Source organism: Mercenaria mercenaria, chromosome 1 (assembly GCF_021730395.1).
Source record: "Mercenaria mercenaria strain notata chromosome 1, MADL_Memer_1, whole genome shotgun sequence".
Classification (NCBI taxonomy): domain Eukaryota; kingdom Metazoa; phylum Mollusca; class Bivalvia; order Venerida; family Veneridae; genus Mercenaria; species Mercenaria mercenaria.
The window spans coordinates 13,754,765-13,774,636 of NC_069361.1; the positions used below are offsets into that span (position 1 = coordinate 13,754,765).

Genomic DNA, 19,872 nt, shown 5'->3' on the forward strand with positions numbered 1-19,872 from the left:
ATGTGGAACAACTGTATTAAGTTTGAAGCAAATCCATCAAGTAATAACACACTCACTGTCAGATAAAAGTTATGCACGCCAACAGAGACACCGAGGCAAGTATGATATATCTCCATAAAATTTATATAGTCCAACAATCACTGAATATCATTACCAATTCTCTGTAAATGTTTCTTTATAAAATTTCACCATATTATTCTAGCAGATTACAATTTTTTTTTTCATGTTTTATGTGTCATTTCATTTGCACAGTATATGTACCATCTTTGAGGTGGCTATCCCAGGTGACTTTTTCTGTGACAAGACAATGTCAGTTACTTTTGATTGATTTAATGTTGTTAATGTTAATTTCCTCATTCCAGAATGAAGGCATAGCAAAAACTTATTATGAAACATTGACCAAATAGGTTTTCATTTCATCTTTAAGGATATTTTCTTGGCATTTATTCTATCTCAGAGAGAAGGTCATAAATGTGTGAAAATGGGTAAGGGAAAAGACCAAAGACATAAGGTCATCACTGACACTAATTCCTTCAACTGTATGGAAATTTTCTTGAGCTTTATAAAATATTCTGACACTGACCATATGTTACAGAATTGATTTATATCAACAGTAGTATACAAAAGTTACATATTATGTGAAACAACAACACTACAAGGGCAAACAACTAAAAGGAACAGAGTGAACGCCATCTCAGGACAATTTGTGACAAAAACTCAGTTGTGGAGTTTGAAGTGTGTTGGTGCAGACTCTGAATGACCCTTGTAATTTGAATATTGTCTTTCTGCAATTAAAAAGTTCTAAATCTTTCTATTATAAACATTGATGTTTCAGAACCTCATTCATCAAGACAATTTTTTAACTTGCCCATTGATCGAGGTCGTTGAAACACACATTTACTATTAGCTCTAGAGTTTTAGCTAAAATAGATTTGCTTTTTGTGAATATCCTTGTGACTTTACTGTTCTGCACAGTTTTGAGGAAAGTGAGTTTTACAGCATCTTATTATACAACCAGGTTTACAACAAATGTAATGAATATCATATTTGCTTGTCACAATAAATCTTTACTTGGAAAGGACTATAAATTCTAGCAAATCCAAATTTATTACAGTGAAATGTGCATCACCGGCTTTGAATGTATGAAAAAGCTAGAATATCTACACACACAAGGCACTGACCTCCAGATCTTTTGACAACAAAAAAGGGAAAATTTTAGATATCAGGTAATTATTGCTATTTTTTCTTCAGAAGGCTTTGAAACACCATGCGCGGATACAGCTTATTTTTTCAGAGGGGGTCCGACCCCCTCCCCCACCCGGAAAATTTTGAAATTTAGCACTTTCTGCATTCTGGGCATTTTAGGAGCATTTAAGAACACTTTTCCACTGCAATTTTATATACAATATACCCCTTATTTTCTCGGTTTTATGTGCTTACCTGTTAAATTTGGGGGAAATGATAAAATCAAGTTTTCTTCCAGGCAGAATTCTTAGTTTCTTTTAGATAATTGCAATATGAATTATGTCGGGATCGTATGAAGCAGCAGCCGCATATACTTTGAATGCGGTCCTAATATTGCCTTTTTCGAAAAAAAAAAACATTTTCTTTCCTTCTCTTCTTTCCTTTTTCAAGGATTTTCCAGAGGGAGATCCGAGCATGAACATAATAGTTACAGACAGATCATATGTTATGGAAACACATAAGAATTAGTTGTTCTTACTAATATTTCAAAATTAATTAGTGTTTGCAACAGGGTACTGGAAGTAAATTGCCTTAATTATAATATAAAACTAAAATATATTTACAACTGAATGACTGTATACTGGTCAAGAACGCAGAGCTGAACATTTTAATTGCTGAGTAAGCACAGGTCTGATTACTGGCTTGGGCATGTTTTTTCTTGATTTTGCATTTTCAAGGTAGTTTAAAAATTTATGTTCTATTATTCATACTATATAACCAAACTTCAACTTTAAAGAAAGATCATCTTTAGCCAAAATCTGCAGGTCTAAGTGCCTTTAAAATACCTATCTAATACCTGAATCATAAAGTAGTAACAGTAAAAGACATGATCCGGACCTAGTAGACTAGCTCCTAGACTATGATATATATACATTTTTAAAAATACTGAAGACCAATATTGTAATCAGTTCTCTGAGAAAATGGCTAAAAAAGACTGCCATTCATTACTATTACATAAAGTAAGAGAAAAATTACAAAAAAAAAAAAATTTGTGACAAATTCTTTACTACCAGTCTAGTAGCTTAAGTCTACTGACCCAGATAAAGTCACACAGAATAGCCATCTTGATCCTGAAAGGTCCCTGACCATAACAGGTGCAGATTACAACTGACCTGGTTTAAAGATAGGTAAAGATAGCGATTTACAAACTATACCTTAGCACTTTGGTTAATCAGATTTTGGTCAAGTTATTTAACAGATTAAATTTTGTTTTATCATTTCCATTTTTTTTGTGTTCAATTAGTGCTTTTTCACTGGAGGTGTTTTCAAAATTTGATTTTCCTAAATATCCTGGTTGCCCGACCAAGATAAAGTTATTTTGACATTTATAACAATGAATTTGATAAATATACTCGACCTTAATGAATGATTAAAATATAAGCGATATTGTATTACTACTGTATAATATTATTTAAAGATTTGCATTAACAACTATATATTTGGCTGAAATTCATTACAAATGCAAGTTGAAAATTATCACATGTAGGTATGTATTTAACCTGCCTTTGCCTCTATCCTGCTTGCACAAATATAAATAAATTCATGAGCTATACAGACATAGTTTTAAAACTTGCCTTTCAGTTCAAATTGCTGACACATCCTAATATCCATCAAATGCAAAATTAATATGAAACTAGAAATTATACTGAAATGAAGAAATGAACAGAAATTCTCAGTTTTAAAATAATTTGTATCAAAGGAGGACATAATTTACATAATCTTATTTGTAACATGGATCTAGTACTACGTAAATTGATCTTTTTGTTCCATATATAAATCTCTAGCAAATCACATATAAAAGATGTACAGTGCCATAAAATACTGCTTATTTGGAGATGACCACCTGTGATATTTAAACTAAATTTTGCTAATGATTTTCAGCTTGTTGGATCTTGGTCAGGGTATATCTCTAAACTTCATGATCATCAAAAGTGAAGCAATACGTATAACTGAGATTGTATCCCTTTTAAATGGATCTAAACTACATGTACTAGCAGGCCTTGACAATAACTTTTTTCAGTGGTGTCCCAGAGGGCCCCCATACCTGTAGAATTTGGTGTCCCTCACCAATACAAGGGATCCCTCCAGTTTGAAAGGATGAAAATATACCAAAACTACTTAATCTTAAATCATATTCATTTCTTTTCTTGTTTTGAATTAAGTTCTGCAACAGCTACTATTAGTCTATAAGCTTTATTTTCTATCAACTGATATAGGTTGTTGCCGTACTTTAATTGAAGCAGGAAAAGAAATTACTACAATTTAAGATTTAGCAGTTCATTGTGAGATGAAAACAACATTGGTTTCATATTTTTTTTGGTTGAATATGCTGTTAGAATTAAGAAATCTTTGAATGTAACTTGGTATTTAATGTGGCTGTTACACTGTCAATGTTGAAAATAGGTATCCTGGAGGAACACCTAGCTTTGAATAATGGGTGTCCCTTGCTAGAATTTGGGATTCTCGGGATCTCGGGACACTGTTTGTGTCGAGCCCTGACTAGGCCAAATTTATGCTTTAACTTCAAAGTTCACACTCGTCTTTGACAACATCTAAGACAATCTCACAGGATGAATTACATAAATCTAGCTTTAATTTTGTCAAAACAACACCCATGTTAACTTTTTAATTTGCAGGATAGCAGTTTTCTAAAATTTGTGGAAGTATGGCATTTATAAAATGATAGTTTCTCACAGAAATGACATGACTGAATGCTTTCAGACTCCTCACAAGCCTTAAGTTGGCATCATATGATCTCATAAAACAGCTTTTATTTTATAAAAATCATGACCCCTTTTAACCTAGAAATTTATGAAAGTTTAGCATGACACTAATTAAAATTAAATCTGGAAAGAAGATCCCTCGGAAGCACAGAGAACAAGGCAAACAGTGAAAATTGCAGACTCCGTTTGCCTCTTTTTCAGAAAATAACTGACCAATATTTACAAACTCTACACATGTTTTTAACTTTTTGGCATCATGTGATATATGGCAGGTTTCAGTATAAGTTCAATTTATGTTCAATTATTACACTGCAAAAAATATAATTAAATAGCAGGATTACATAACCAATAATTATTGTCATGCCTTTAGACTGACAAAAATTCAAATCATTGAACCTTGCAAGAACTACATACCTTTATTCCATTCACATAAAACACTAGTTCACTCGACATATCACCTGTCATTTCTGGCAAAAAGATAACATAACACTATAACTGGTGATTAAGTTTCATTGAGCAATGACCTCAAATAAATTATCCCCTTCAGTGTAGTCTTCCTCTACACCTGTTTACAAATCAGAGTGTACATTATTAAAGTAGGTCAATGCTGGTGAAAGATTTTCCAGATTCTAAAAATAAACAGAAATTCTACTGGTTATCTGAAAATCTTTTCCTACCTCCGTTTGAAGAGTTTTCATAATTTTCTCCAAAAGACTTTTCTATTGGTTGAATAAATTCGGTCAACCAATCAAATATTTTGTGACAAAATACAATTACAGTTGTACAACACGACAGATATTTTTTTCTTATCGTAAAAACAACTTTAAATGGCATCATATGGCTCAGTTCCAGATCTAATTAGTAGTAGCGTAACGGTAGATATTGGAAAAGGTGACTGTGTACATATTTACATAAATGTTTACCAGTTTTAGTCGGTTTTTATTGTCTTTATGATACCTTTCGGATACTCCTTTTCGGATAAATAAAAGTCAGATTCCCCACCCATCCCCATCCCTCATCACCCGTAGGGGATAATTTATTTGAGGTCATAAATCGTTAAATTCGTTTTACTGATTGACTAAATAACTGACCAATGGAAATCACTATTACTCTTTTGTATTCGGTAGGTCACTTCTGACTCTATAGAAAATATCAGATTTCATGGTTTATTTTTCTCCTTAACGGTCAAAGCTCTATATAGGAGAGATCGTGTTTGTATACAAATCTGTTGTATTTTCTATTTTTAGAACTGATAAGGCAGTGATCGGGTGGGCAGAAGACGAACGTCCATGTTTTTTTTGTAAACAGTGATGTTTTTCTAACGGCCAAAACTTTCTTAAAAGACAAATTATATCAACAATTTTTTGATCAATGGAAAGGATTTAAAACAAGCAATTTATTAATTACAGTGCTTTAGGGAATAGCGGATTTTAGGGTATAGAGGATAGGTTGATAAATTTTATATTTAGACTTGAATTATTGTATAAATTTTCATATCATTCTTTTACTGGCATGCAAACAGACATTCTGACATACATTTTAAATATTAGCTCCTTGTGTTATTTTTCATATGTCATCAAATGTAAAATAAAGCTATCCCCTATAGACTAAATCAGTGCATATGTAAAAAACATCAGTGAATGAAAAGTATTTGATAGAAATTTAAAAAGCTGAATGTTTTTGAAAAGAGAATACATTATTATTCTGATTTATAGTAAAGAAGTCTTGGAAAGTTTGTTAAGATGTGGATTTTAAACTAATAATGTAAAAAATGACCAAAGCTATCCTGTACACCCTAAATCAGCTCATATGTAAACAATGACGTGGAGAGAAAAAACACATGAATTTCTATGAAAAGCTGACTGTTTTAAGAAGAATAGATGTTTTTTGTCTGATATACTGAAAAAAAAAATTATTGTCATTTCTTTGAATTGGAATGCAGGAAAAATTAGTTAGCTATCCGCTATACCCTAAAGCACTGTACTTCTAATTGTTATTTCGAAATAAAATTGATTAATTATGAACGCTTAACTTACAGTGTTTTTCTAGAAGTTTTGAACATCACTACGACGCTATTAAAATTATGAGTCATTTGAAACAGTTATTCATTTAAAAAAGATATTTGAATACAAAAATATGAATATAAATATTTCAAAACATTTTGAATTTTTAAAATCCATAAATGAGCGAAAAAGTTATTAAAAATTAAAATTTACGATCCCATACACAAACGATGTAAAATACTAAAAACATTTGTTTTGCCCACCACCAGATAAACAGATGTTTATGCGTGATGTCACAGCGATCTCTCCCATTGCTTGAGCAGTTATGAATTGTATGAAACCAAAAATACTCTTTTAATGGAAATGTGATTGGAATTTAAGTGATGAAGCTGATAAAATTAGATTAAATTTCTTTATTTCCTCTAACACGTGCAGTCTCTTATTTCAGGCTATGTCTCTGATGATGGCATGAAACAGACTTCTACCACTGTAAGAATTTTCTTTATTTGTGAAAGTTTCCGTCTATTTAAAGCTCACCTGAATAGAAAGTACTCAAGATGAGCTATTGTGATCACCCTGTGTCTTCTGGTGTCCATCATCATCAACAATTTGACTGTTAATATTCTTGAAGTCACAATTTTGGCCAAATATCGATGAAACTTAGTCAAAATGTTACCCTAAGTGTAACCTTGGACAAGTTTGTTACTAGGTCATCTAGGATAAAAAAAACTAGATCAATATGTCAATTGATTGAAAAACCTTGTTAACACTAGATATCACATTTTCTACCGCCTCTTCATAAAACTTTGTCAGAATGTTTGTTCCTATGAAAGCTAGGTCAGGTTTGAAACTGGATTACCTGAGGTCTTAAACTACCCAAACTAGGTCATTTGGTAAAATCATAGAAAACCCTTGTTTACACTTTGAAAGGCCACATTTTCTGCTTGATTATCATAAATCTTTATCAGAATGTTTGTCTCCATAACATATAGGATAATTTGAATACTGGATTACCCAAGATCAAAAACTAGGTCACTAGGTCAAGTCAAAGAAATACTTTGTTAACACTGTGAAAGCCACATTTTCCGTTTGATCTTCATAAAACTTTTGTAAAAGCTGGTAACTCTCTAGAGACAAATTGTTGGCTTGATCTTTATAAAAAATTTCTTAGAATGTTTGACACAATGAAATCTATGTCAAGTTAGAAACTTAATTATCTAGGTCAAAAACTAAATCACAAGGTCAAATCATAGAAAGACACTCAAAAGGTAAAATTTTCTACCTAATCTTTGTTGCAATTTTTGTTTGTTTAAAATGTAAGATAAATTTTTGTAACCTGGTCACCTTTTGAACGAGATGATCAAAAAATTTGATCTTTGTCAGAACGTTTGTCCTTATGAAATCTAGGTCAGGTTCAAAGTTGGAGACCGAGTACCTGAAGTCAAAAACCGTGTCACTAGGTCAAATCATTGAAAAACTTGGATAATGATCTACCTGATTTACATAAAACTTAGTCAGAGTGTTTGTCTCTGTGAAATCTAGGCCAAATTAGATACTATCAAGGGTAAAAACTAGGTCAGGTGAGTTAAAGAAGTATATGAGAATGTTATCATGTTTGATGTTTGCAACATATTTGTCAACCAGAGTTACAAATTAGTATGTGTAAGATGAAGCAGTTACAGAGGGTGTCTGTTAACCAGAGCTACACATAAGTTTGTGTATTACACTATGCAGTACAGAGCATGTCTGTAAGCCAGAGGTCATACTAGTTTGTGTAAGGCCACACAGAACAGAGCATGTCTGAAAACCAGAGCTACCTGTCACACAGTACAGTGTCTGTCAACCAGAGCTGACTGCCACACAGTACTGAGCATGTGTGTCAAACAGAGTACAGTGCCACACAGTACAGAGCACAACCAGAGCTGACTGTTACACAGTACTGAGCATGTATGTCAACCAGAGTACACTGCCACACAGTACTGAGCATGTGTGTCAAACAGAGTACACTGCCACACAGTACTGAGCATGTGTGTCAACCAGAGTACACTGCCACACAGTACTGAGCATGTGTGTCAAACAGAGTACACTGCCACACAGTACAGAGCACAACCAGAGCTGACTGTCACACAGTACAGAGCATGTATGTCAACCACAGTACACTGCCACACAGTACTGAGCACAACCAGAGCTGACTGTCACACAGTACTGAGCATGTGTGTCAACCAGAGTACACTGCCACACAGTACTGAGCATGTGTGTCAAACAGAGTACTCTGCCACACAGTACTGAGCATGTGTGTCAAACAGAGTACACTGCCACACAGTACTGAGCATGTGTGTCAACCAGAATACACTGCCACACAACTACTGAGCATGGGTGTCAACCAGAGTACACTGCCACACAGTACTGAACATGTGACATATTGTCTGTCAACCAGAGTACACTGCCATACAGTACTGAGCATGTCTGTCAACCAGAGTACAGAACTTTTAGTTATTTAGACTATTATTATAATTATTGTTATACTGTTACTGGTGCAGTCTGATGGGAAAAGTTTTTTGCAGGAAGCTGTTTACATTCTTGAAGGTTTTGAGGTTTTACTTAGAATAATTTTCTCTTTTAGATATTCTAAAATGCATTATTACAAAGTTTTTGTAACATCATTATGTCTCCCACCACACAGTGGTGTGGGAGACATATTGATTTACTCCAGTCTGTGTGTCTGTCTGTGTGTCACAAGGCTTGTCCGCACTCTAAATCGAACATTTCTCATCCGATCTTCACCAAACTTCAACAAAATGTGTCTGCCAATAAGTGCTCGGCCAAGTTCGATAACTAGCCAAATCGGCCTAGGCACTTCGGAATTATGGCCCTTGATTTACCAAAATCACTCAGATTTCTTGCGCAGTTTTACCCCTAAACCGGCGCCTATACTACTAGTAGTAAAGGCGTCCTTTTGGTGTCAAGAAAGCGCATGCACATGTGGATTAAGGAGGTAGGTTACCTTTATATTTGTATGTGCGCATGTCCAACCTGAAGCTAACGTGACAATTTACGACGACGTTTACGACAAACTAAATGTGTTTGTATATTCATTCTTCTGAAAACAAATCATAGACCTGTCTTCGATCTGACGCTTTATGGTTTAATAATGCAGAAATAATGAATAAATTGCCAAAGAAACGCTTCAAAACAATGTTGCCTTAAAATGACGTCGTTGACGTCATGACGTTACGTGTCAGTTACCGCGCAAAATAAATAGCTTTTATCTTGAAAGTACGTAATTCTGTGCATTTTCTTTATTCAAACTATTTTCAAATAACCATTATTTGCTGAAATATTTTTTATGAGTCTTTTGCTCTGAATAATAATCAATATTTTGCTTCTTTTATGTAGTTATATTGAAATGTTATGCGGAATGTAAGAAAATGGATGATGGTAACCAATGTTATTTGGAATATAGTTGGGTGAGAGGTTACTTGTTACGGCCATTTTCAAATAAGATATCTAGCAGTTTGATTTGTAATACCTATTTTTCAGGTTCTGTTGAAAATTTGTTACTTATATACTAAAACTAAGATCTAAAATTGTTCAAATTTCAGTAGAAAATTGTGGTTTCTTGAATTGAATTGATGTTACCATGGAAACGAAGCCCGTGACCTATGTATCTAAATGTAAAATTCAAAAGCGTTGACACTAGTCTATTTAAGAAACACAGCTTCGGCTTTTTAGCTCACCTGAGCACAAAGTGCTCAGGGTGAGGTATTGTGATCGCTCACCGTCCGACGTCCGTCCACACTTTCCTTTAAACAACATCTCCTCCTAAACAAACAGGCCAATTTTGATGAAACTTCATAGGGATGTTCCTTGGATGGCCCCCTTTCAAAATTGTTCAAAGAATTGAATTCCTTGCAGAACACTGGTTGCCATGGCAACCGAAAGGAAAAACTTTAAAAATCTTCTTCTCAAAAACCAGAAGCCCTAGAGCTTAGATATATGGTGTGAAGCATTGCCTAGTAGACCTCTACCAAGTTTGTTCAAATCATGACCCCGGGGTCAAAATTGACCCCGCCCCAGGGGTCACTTGATTTTACATAAGAAAATCTTAAAAAAATCTTCTTCTCAAAAACCAGAAGCCTTAGAGCTTAGATATTTGAACTGTAGCATTGCCTAGTGGACCTCTACTAAAATTGTTCAAATCATGACCCCGGGGTCAAAATTGACCCCGCCCCAGGGGTCACCTGATTTTACATAGGAAAATCTTAAAAAAATTTCTAAAAATAAACCAGAAGGCCTAGAGCTTAGATATTTCACATGTAGCATTGCCTAGTGGACCTATACTAAATTTGTTCAAATCATGGCCCCCGGGATCAAAATTGACCCCGCCCCAGGGGTCACTTGATTTTACATAGGAAAATATTTAAAAAATCTTCTTCTCAAAAACTAGAAGCCCTAGAGCTTAGATGTTTGACCTGTAGCATTGCCTAGTGGACCTCTACTAAAGTTGTTCAAATTATGACCCGGGGGTCAAAATTGACCCCGCCCTAGGGGTCACTTGACTTTACATAGGAAAATCTTCAAAAGTTTTCTAAAAAAAACCCAGAAGGCCTAGAGCTTAGATATTTCACATGTAGCATTACCTAGTGGACCTCTACAAAATTTTCATATCATGACCCCCTGGGTCAAAATTGACCCGGCCCCAGGGGTCACTTGATTTTATATAGGAAAATCTTCAAAAATTTTCTAAAAATAAACTAGAAGGCCTAGAGACTAGATGTTTGACATGTTGCATTGCCTAGTGGACCTCTACAAAATTTGTTCAAACCTTGTCCCCCGGGGTCAAAATTGATTCCGCCCTAGGGGTCACTTGATTTTACATAGGAAAATCTTAAAAAAACTTCTAAAAATAAACCAGAAGGCCTAGATCTTAGATATTTGACATGTAGCATTGCCTATTAGACTTTTACAAAGTTTATTCAAATCATGACCCCTGGGGTCAAATTGACCCTGCCCCATGGGGTTACTTGATTGTACATAGAAAAATCTTCAAAATTTTCTAAAAATAAACCAGAAGAGCTTAGATATTTGACATGTAGGATTGCCTAGTGGACCTCTACAAAAGTTTTCAAATCTTGTTTTTAAAGTTACTTAAAGAAAATTTCAACTATATTTTCTCATAATTCTTTTGATTGATTTCTGTTATGATCTTTTGACCTTGAAGACTTGTCCTTAAGTTCAATGATAACAGGTGAGCGATATAGGGCCATCATGGCCCTCTTGTTATTTTCATTTCAACAACATCCATGAGAATAATAGTAGCATGCTGAACGATTTTTCCATGAAAAATGCCAGACGAGGGGTACTGCTGTAAGTATTCTAAGCTTAGAAATTTGTTTGAATAAATGCAGATAACACGAAAATATAACTTACGTTAGAAATAATATGTGTTAAAGCTACATCAACTAGAAAGATAATCATATCAATATTATTTTATAAGAAATTACGACAAAAAGCAAGATATAAGCCATTTTAAACATCTCTGTTGCCATGGTTACTTTAAACTTTAAGAAAAATAGGGTACCATGTATAGTGCTTGGTATGTTGCTAATAATATTACCCAAATATTCCATGTTGGTCATTAGCAGAATGGCACTGAAGCTGTCGAAAACCCCTATTTTTATACATAGTTGTTTAAAAATGAGAGAAAATGTGTTACCATGGAAACACGAGCCCCGCGACATATACATTTTAAGCTTATATTAGAAAGCTAACGTGCATACTAGTAAAATTATAGATTATGCTGACTTCTACGGATATCAGTGAAACTAAAATACACTGAAAAATGTTAAATATCCGTATTTTCTTTCTTCTTTCAATATAAAATACCTTTGGAGGGTCATGTTCTTCAAACCTGGATAAAAATTGAACTTGAAGGGACAGAGACAAACGAAACTGAGATTTTAGCAGTTAAAACTTCATATTACACGAAATACAAAAAGATGCTGCGGTTCAGCTAATTTGAATTTACCCTTGTAACAAGGTAACCTACCTCCTTAAGTAAACAATATATAAAGACTGAGTTACTGTTTAGATGATTAGGCAATTATGGGAGACATGCGCTTTTCTCAAAAGCATCTCTAGTTATGTCTCCCCCAGGAGACATATTGTTTTTGCCCTGTCCGTCCTTCCGTCCGTCCATATGTCACACTTCATTTCCGAGCAATAACTGGAGAACCATTTGACCTAGAACCTTCAAACTTCATAGGGTTGTAGAGCTGCTGGAGTAGATGACCCCTATTGTTTCTGGGGTCACTCCGTCAAAGGTCAAGGTCACAGGGGCCTGAACATTGAAAACCATTTCCGATCAATAACTAGAGAACCACTTGACCCAGAATGTTGAAACTTCATAGGATGATTGGTCATGAAGAGTAGATGACCCCTATTGATTTTGGGGTCACTCCGTCAAAGGTCAAGGTTACAGGGGCCTGAACATTGAAAACCATTTCCGATCAATAACTAGAGAACCACTTGACCCAGAATGTTGAAACTTCATAGGATGATTGGTCATGAAGAGTAGATGACCCCTATTGATTATGGGGTCACTCCGTCAAAGGTCAAGGTCACAGGGGCCTGAACATTGAAAACCATTTCCAATCAATAACTAGAGAACCACCTGACCCAGAATGTTGAAACTTGATAGGATGATTGGTCATAAAGAGTAGATGACCCCTATTGATTATGGGATCACTCCGTCAAAGGTCAAGGTCACAGGGGCCTGAACATTGAAAACCATTTCTGATCAATAACTAGAGAACCACTTGACCTAGAATGTTGAAACTTCATAGGATGATTGTGCATGCAAAGTAGATGACCCCTATCGATTTTGGGGTCACTCCATTAAAGGTCAAGGTCACAGGGGCCTGAACATTGAAAACCATTTCCGGTCAGTAGCTTGAGAACCACTTGACCCAGAATGTTGAAACTTAATAGGATGATTGGTCATAAAGAGTAGATGACCCCTAACGATTTTGGGGTCACTCTGTGAAAGGTCAAGGTCACAGGGGCCCGGACATTGAAAACCATTTCCGGTCAGTAACTTGAGAACCACTTGACCCAGAATGATGAAACTTCATAGGATGATTGTTCATGCAAAATAAATGACCCTTATTGTTTTTGGGATCACTCCGTTTAAGGTCAAGGTCACAGGGGCCTGAACATTGATAACTAGTTCCGATCAATAACTTGAGAACCACTTGACCCAGAATGTTGAAACTTGATAGGATGATTGAACATGCAGAGTAGATGACCCCTATTGATTATGGGGACAGTCTATTAAAGGTCAAGGTCACAGTGGCATGTTCATGTAAAATCATTTTTTGGAAATAACTTGAGAACCACTTGACCTACAATGTTGAAACTTAATAGGATGATTGGACATGCAGAGTAGATGACCCCTATTTATTTTGAGGTCACTTGATCAAAGGTCAAGGTCACAGGAGCCTGAACAGTGACTTGAGAACCACTAGGCCACGAGTGTTGAAATTTAGCGGGATGACTGGACATGCCAAGTAGATGATCCCTATTGCAGCCAACCATCAGTGTCTCTTTGACTTTCGCTCCTGACCCCTATTGACTTCTTGCCTATAGCACTTTGCATTGGGGGAGACATGCGCTTTTTTACAAAAGCATTTTCTAGTTTAATTTTGTTTTTGTTAAAATTTCTTGGTTTTTGGTAAAAATGGCTATTTATAGCAGATATATGACTTTGTAGATTTGAAAGTGTGAAGATAAAATTAATGGTAATTTTGCTTGTTCATTTGAATTTAGTTTTGTGGATGGACTTAATCACAAAATTCACAAAAGTTAATCCCCCATAAAAATAATGGTTTTTAAGTGGTAAGTATTTTAGCTCACCAGAGCTCCCAAGTGCTTGGGTTAGCTATTGTAGTTACTCGTCCATCCATCCATCCACACTTTTGTTCAGATGACATCTCCTATGAAACTACTAGTAGCATCCAGGCATGGTCCTCTATAAAGTTTGTTCAAATGTTTCAGCTTCATGAACCACTTGATTGATCTTCACCAAACTTGGTCTGTAGTATCATAGTAAGGTTGGCACTTGGCCCCCTTTTAAGGACCACTAGAGCTAACTAGTTAGTATAGAAACTTTAAACAATTTCTCATATAACAGCTGGATGCAGATAACCATTATAAAGAAACCTTCCAAAACATCTCATCTTGCTCGTTTGTGTGTTTTTTTCCACCTAATTTCCAAAACACCCTCAGCTTGTTTCAGTTGTCTGTATTTTTTCAGCTGATTTAAAAGACCTAAGACATATACATGTATAGTGTTTGAAATGTTTGTTAATTGTCACATATAATCAACTAATACTGCCTCTGAAACCAAAATTGCACACTCTCTAGACTGTTTAAGCTCTGAAACTTGGTTGAGAGATGTAGAGCCATCATGGCCCTCTTGTTTTGTTATAGACTAAGTTCTACAAGTTTACCACTTCTCATTTTAAGTACAGAATGATGAATGGCTCAACCAGCAAGCTTCATGTAGTCTTACTTTGTTTTGCAGGAAACCATATACCCATTTGTCAGTCCACAGAAATCTTTCATCCGTACAGTCACAGCTGCATTTCATTCTATACTACGCCTGAAAGAGGTAAACAACATCTTATTTTCTTCCTTTAGTGAAGTTAATTCCATCTTTTTACATGTTGAACATATTGATTAGAGACAAATAATAATATGCAAATAACTATTTGATTGTTAGTTCATCAAAAAAAAATAATGTCTTATTATAAAGACTCTAGATTTTACTGTTTCATCTCATTATTATTTTGGTCTTAGGTCCTTTATCAATGATTTTAGTTTGTTGTTGTATTCAGAGAATGCTAAGATGTAAGAATGATACCTGGAATTTTTAGCTCACCTGTCACAAAGTGACAAGGTGAGCTTTTGTGATCGCGCAGCATCCATCGTCTGTGCGTGCGTCCGTCCGTGCGTAAACTTTTGCTTGTGACCACTCTAGAGGTCACATTTTTCATGGGATCTTTATGAAAGTTTGTCAGAATGTTCATCTTGATGATATCTAGGTCAAGTTCGAAACTGGGTCATGTGCCGTCAAAAACTAGGTCAGTAGGTCTAAAAATAGAAAAATATTGTGACCTCTCTAGAAGCCATATTTTCCGCAAGATCTTCATGAAAATTGGTTAGAATGTTCGCCTTGATGATATCTAGGTCAAGTTCGAAACTGGGTCACGTGCGGTCAAAAACTAGGTCAGTAGGTCATAAAATAGAAAAACCTTGTGACCTCTCTAGAGGCCATATATTTCACAAGATCTTCATGAAAATTGGTCAGAGTGTTCACCTTGATGATATCTAGGTCAAGTTCGAAACTGGGTCACATGCCATCAAAAACTAGGTCAGTAGGTCAAATAATAGAAAAACCTTGTGACCTCTCTAAAGGCCATATTTTTCATGGGATCTGTATGAAAATTGGTCTGAATGTTCATCTTGATGATATCTAGGCCAAGTTCGAAACTGGGTCATGTGCGATCAAAAACTAGGTCAGTAGGTCTAAAAATAGAAAAACCTTGTGACCTCTCTAGAGGCCATACTTGTGAATGGATCTTCATAAAAATTTGTCAGAATGTTCATCTTGATGATATCTAGGTCAAGTTAGAAAGTGGGTCACGTGCTTTCAAAAAGTAGGTCAGTAGGTCAAATAATGAAAACACCTTGAGACGTCCCTAGAGGCCATATTTTTCATGGGATCTGTATGAAAGTTGGTCTGAATGTTTATCTTGATGATATATAGGTCAAGTTTGAAACTGGGTCAACTGCAATCAAAAACTAGGTCAGTAGGTCTTAAAATAGAAAAACCTTGTGACCTCTCTAGAGGCCATACCCTTGAATGGATCTTCATGAAAATTGGTCAGAATATTCACCTTGATGATATCTAGGTCAAGTTTGAAACTGGGCCACGTGCCATAAAAAACTAGGTCAGTAGGTCAAATAATAAAAAAACCTTTTGACCTCTATAGAGGCCATACTTTTCATGGGATCTGTATGAAAGTTGTTCTGAATGTTCATCTTGATGATATCTAGGTCAAGTTTGAAATTGGGTCAACTGCAGTCAAAAACTAGGTTAGTAGGTCTAAAATTAGAAAAATCTTTTGACCTCTCTAGAGGCCATATTTTTCAATGGATCTTCATGAAAATTGGTCTGAATGTTCACCTTGATGATATCTAGGTCAGTTTCTAAACGTGGTCACGTGCGGTCAAGAACTAGGCCAGTAGGTATAAAAATAGAAAACCCTTTTGACATCTCTAGAGGCCATATTTTTCAATTGAACTTCATGAAAATTAGTGAGAATTTTTACTGTGATGATATCTAGGTCAAGTTCAAAACAGGGTCATGTACCTTCGAAAACTAGGTCAATAGGTCAATAGGTCAAATGATAAAAAAACCTTGTGACCTCTCTAGAGGCCATATTTTTCAATGGATCTTCATGAAAATTGGTCAGAATTTTTATCTTGATGATATCTAGGTCAGGTTCAAAACTGGGTCACATGAGCTCAAAAACTAGGTCGCTATGTCAAATAATAGAAAAGACAATGTCATACTCGAAACTGGGTCATGTGGGAATAGGTGAGCGATTCAGGACCATCATGGTCCTCTTGTTATCATTTTGATAAAGGCCATGAGAGAAATAAAACAGATTGAAATCTAGAAACAGATTGAAATCTAGAAAGATTCAAAATCCTTTTTTACAGAAACAGTGTTATTACAAAATAGTTTCAGGTAATCATGTTTTAAATTACCAAAATTTTTACCATTTTCTTAAATTTCTTAAATTTCAGTCTGCCATATCTTTTTCAATTAAGTATGGATTTAAGGCCTAAATCTAGAATCCTTTGTTTTGAATGACATGGGTTGGTTTTTCTTTCCCTGTAAAATATCATTTTTCAGTTGTCTTGATTAACTTATGGAATGGAAGTGGAATAAAGTAATGTGCATTTTAACAATGAGAGACACTGCATTTCAAGAAAGATTTTTTTATGCGGCCGAAGGGAGGCATATTAGTTTTCAACTGTCCGTCCGTTCGTTCATTCGTCACAACGTTAACTTTTTGCACGAAGGCACTTTACTCGTGAACCACTGCACCCAGGACCTTCAAACTTCACATGCTGATAGTACTTATTGAGAACACCACCCCTACTGACTTTGGGGTCACCAGGTCGAAGGTCAAGGTCACAGGGGCCAAAGTTAACTTTTTGCATGAAGGCACTTTACTCGCGAACCACTGCACCCAGGACCTTCAAACTTCACATGCTGATAGTACTTATTGAGTACACCACCCTTACTGACTTTGGGGTCACCAAGTCAAAGGTAAAGGTCACAGGGGCCAACGTTAACTTTTTGCATGAAGGCACTTTACTCGTGAACCACTTCACCCAGGACCTTCAAACTTCACATGCTGATAGTACTTATTGAGTACACCACCCCTACTGACTTTGGGGTCACCAGGTCAAAGGTCAAGGTCACAGGGGCCAACGTTAACTTTTTGCATGAAGGCACTTTACTCGTGAACCACTGCACCCAGGACCTTCAAACTTCACATGCTGATAGTACTTATTGAGAACACCACCCCTACTGACTTTGGGGTCACAAGGTCAAAGGTCAAGGTCACAGGGGTCAAAGTTAACTTTTTGCATGAAGGCACTTTACACACGAACCACTGCACCCAGGACCTTCAAACTTCACATGCTGATAGTACTTATTGAGTACACCACCCCTACTGACTTTGGGGTCACCAGGTCAGAGGTCAAGGTCACAGGAGCCAACATTAACTTTTTGCATGAAGGCACTTTACTGGGGAACCACTGCACCCAGGACCTTCAAACTTCACTTGCTGATAGTACTTATGAGTACTCCACCCCTACTTACTTTGGGGTCACCAGGTCAAAGTTCAAGGTCACAGGGGCCAACGTTAACTTTTTGCATGGAGGCACTTTACTCGCGAACCACTGCACCTAGGACCTTCAAACTTCACATGCTGATAGTACTTATTGAGTACACCAACCCTACTGACTTTGGAGTCACCAGGTCAAAGGTCACAGGGGCCAATGTTAACTTTTTGCATGAAGGCACTTTACTCGCGAACCACTTCACCCAGGACCTTCGAACTTTACATGCTGATAGTACTTTATGAGTACAACAACCCTACTGACTTTGGGGTCACCAGGTCAAAGGTCAAGGTCACAGGGGCCAACGTTAACTTTTTGCATGAAGGCACTTTACTCGCAAACCACTGCACCCAGGACCTTCAAACTTCACATGCTGATAGTACTTATTGAGTACACCAACCCTACTGACTTTGGAGTCACCAGGTCAAAGATCACAGGGGCCAACGTTAACTTTTTGCATGAAGGCACTTTACTCGCGAACCACTTCACCCAGGACCTTCAAACTTTACATGCTGATAGTACTTTATGAGTACAACAATCCTACTGACTTTGGGGTCACCAGGTCAAAGGTCAAGGTCACAGGGGCCAACGTTAACTTTTTGCATGAAGGCACTTTACATGCGAACCACTTCACCCAGGACCTTCAAACTTCACATGCTGATAGTACTTATTGAGTACACCACCCCTACTGACTTTGGGGTCACTAGGTCAAAGGTCAGGGTGCTGCGGGGGCATTTGTCACCATTAGTGACAGCTCTTGTTTAATGATCATTTCAGACTAAGAAGATTTTAGTGTTCCTGGCATTGAATGTATTTGGTACGGCAACGTTGTTGGTATGGTGTCATGACACTAACAGTATGGGTAAGTCAGTTGCCATTTATAATGTCACGAAAAGTATAGAGACTTGGAAAATTCCTTGAAAACTTATTTAAAAATGACTTTAACTCTAAAAACGTGAGAAAGTACTTGAATTTTATAACAGTCAGTTTGAATTTCACCAAAAATGCAGTGAAATAATATTTTGTCTGCAACTTGCCTTGTGGAATGAATAAATTTGAAAAAGAAATAAAAAAAATTGACAATTTGAAAGAAGATTTTTTGTCACTTACCAATCCTGATATACATTTGTAGCAGTGTATGACCACATTCTATAGAGATTTACACTTATTTTATTGTAATACTGTTTTCAGCATTCCCAATTAAAAATAGCTACAAGCTGTGAACTGTATTGCTAAAACTTACTGAACGAATAACAAAATTAACATGGATATATTGGGAGACCTTTGATTGTTTCAGGTGCATTTTGCACCACACAGTAGTATTCTATAGTAAAATTATATCAGTAGCAAAACCTGATTCAACACTTTTACAGAAATTATTGATAATAATGTGACTATGAATTTACATTTGATTTTCAGTGGTCGACTGCTGGTAGGTGTGATGTTTGCCTTCTTACTGCACATGTTCCTGGTGTATAGTGTTGATAACAAGGCATTAAACCATGTGATGAGGGCATCTAGTTCTAGCTGGCTACAGGAACATACCACAGATATCAGTGAAAGGTGAGCAATGAGCGTAAGGGGCATTACACATTTTATTACCTCTCATGAACAGACTCAATCAAACTAAATTTTTTCATAAAATTTAGCATCAAATGTTTACCCCCCAGACAGTGGGCTACTTTCTCCGTACGTGTTGAATCGAAAATTGTTTCCATCTGTGGAGAGTAACTTTAAGCATGTTCCTTTTATACGAGGGGTGATCCAGAACTAACCAGACTCTTCCTATCACTTTGATATAGCTTTACGTAGGATGATAAAAAAACTCGGTGCTTAGTCTGCATTTGACCACCTCTGCAAATTTCAATTTAATTTACCAAAACAATGTAAGTTACAAGCGAATGTATAACAGCAAGGCA

At 36.1% G+C, this 19,872-nt stretch overlaps 2 protein-coding genes across 3 annotated transcripts in view; one reads left to right on the plus strand and one right to left on the minus strand.

The window, feature by feature from the left end:
* The window catches only part of LOC123544928 (xanthine dehydrogenase/oxidase-like), a 102,429-nt gene extending 97,834 nt beyond the window's left edge, over nt 1-4,595 (minus strand). For both annotated transcript variants that reach the window (XM_053540232.1, XM_053540225.1), the window contains exon 1: nt 4,383-4,595. In XM_053540232.1, the coding sequence (XP_053396207.1) occupies nt 4,383-4,433 (51 nt within the window). In that variant the 5' untranslated portion in view covers nt 4,434-4,595. The remainder of the gene's footprint in view (nt 1-4,382) is intronic.
* Nucleotides 4,596-4,723: 128 nt separating this feature from the next.
* Nucleotides 4,724-19,520, plus strand: LOC128556411 (zinc transporter 6-like). Its single transcript, XM_053541690.1, has 5 exons — nt 4,724-4,859; nt 6,420-6,460; nt 14,556-14,642; nt 18,731-18,819; nt 19,373-19,520. Exons 1-5 carry the CDS (start codon nt 4,796-4,798, stop codon nt 19,518-19,520), a joined length of 429 nt encoding a protein of 142 aa, XP_053397665.1. The 5' UTR covers nt 4,724-4,795.
* The last annotated feature ends 352 nt before the right edge of the window (nt 19,521-19,872 follow it).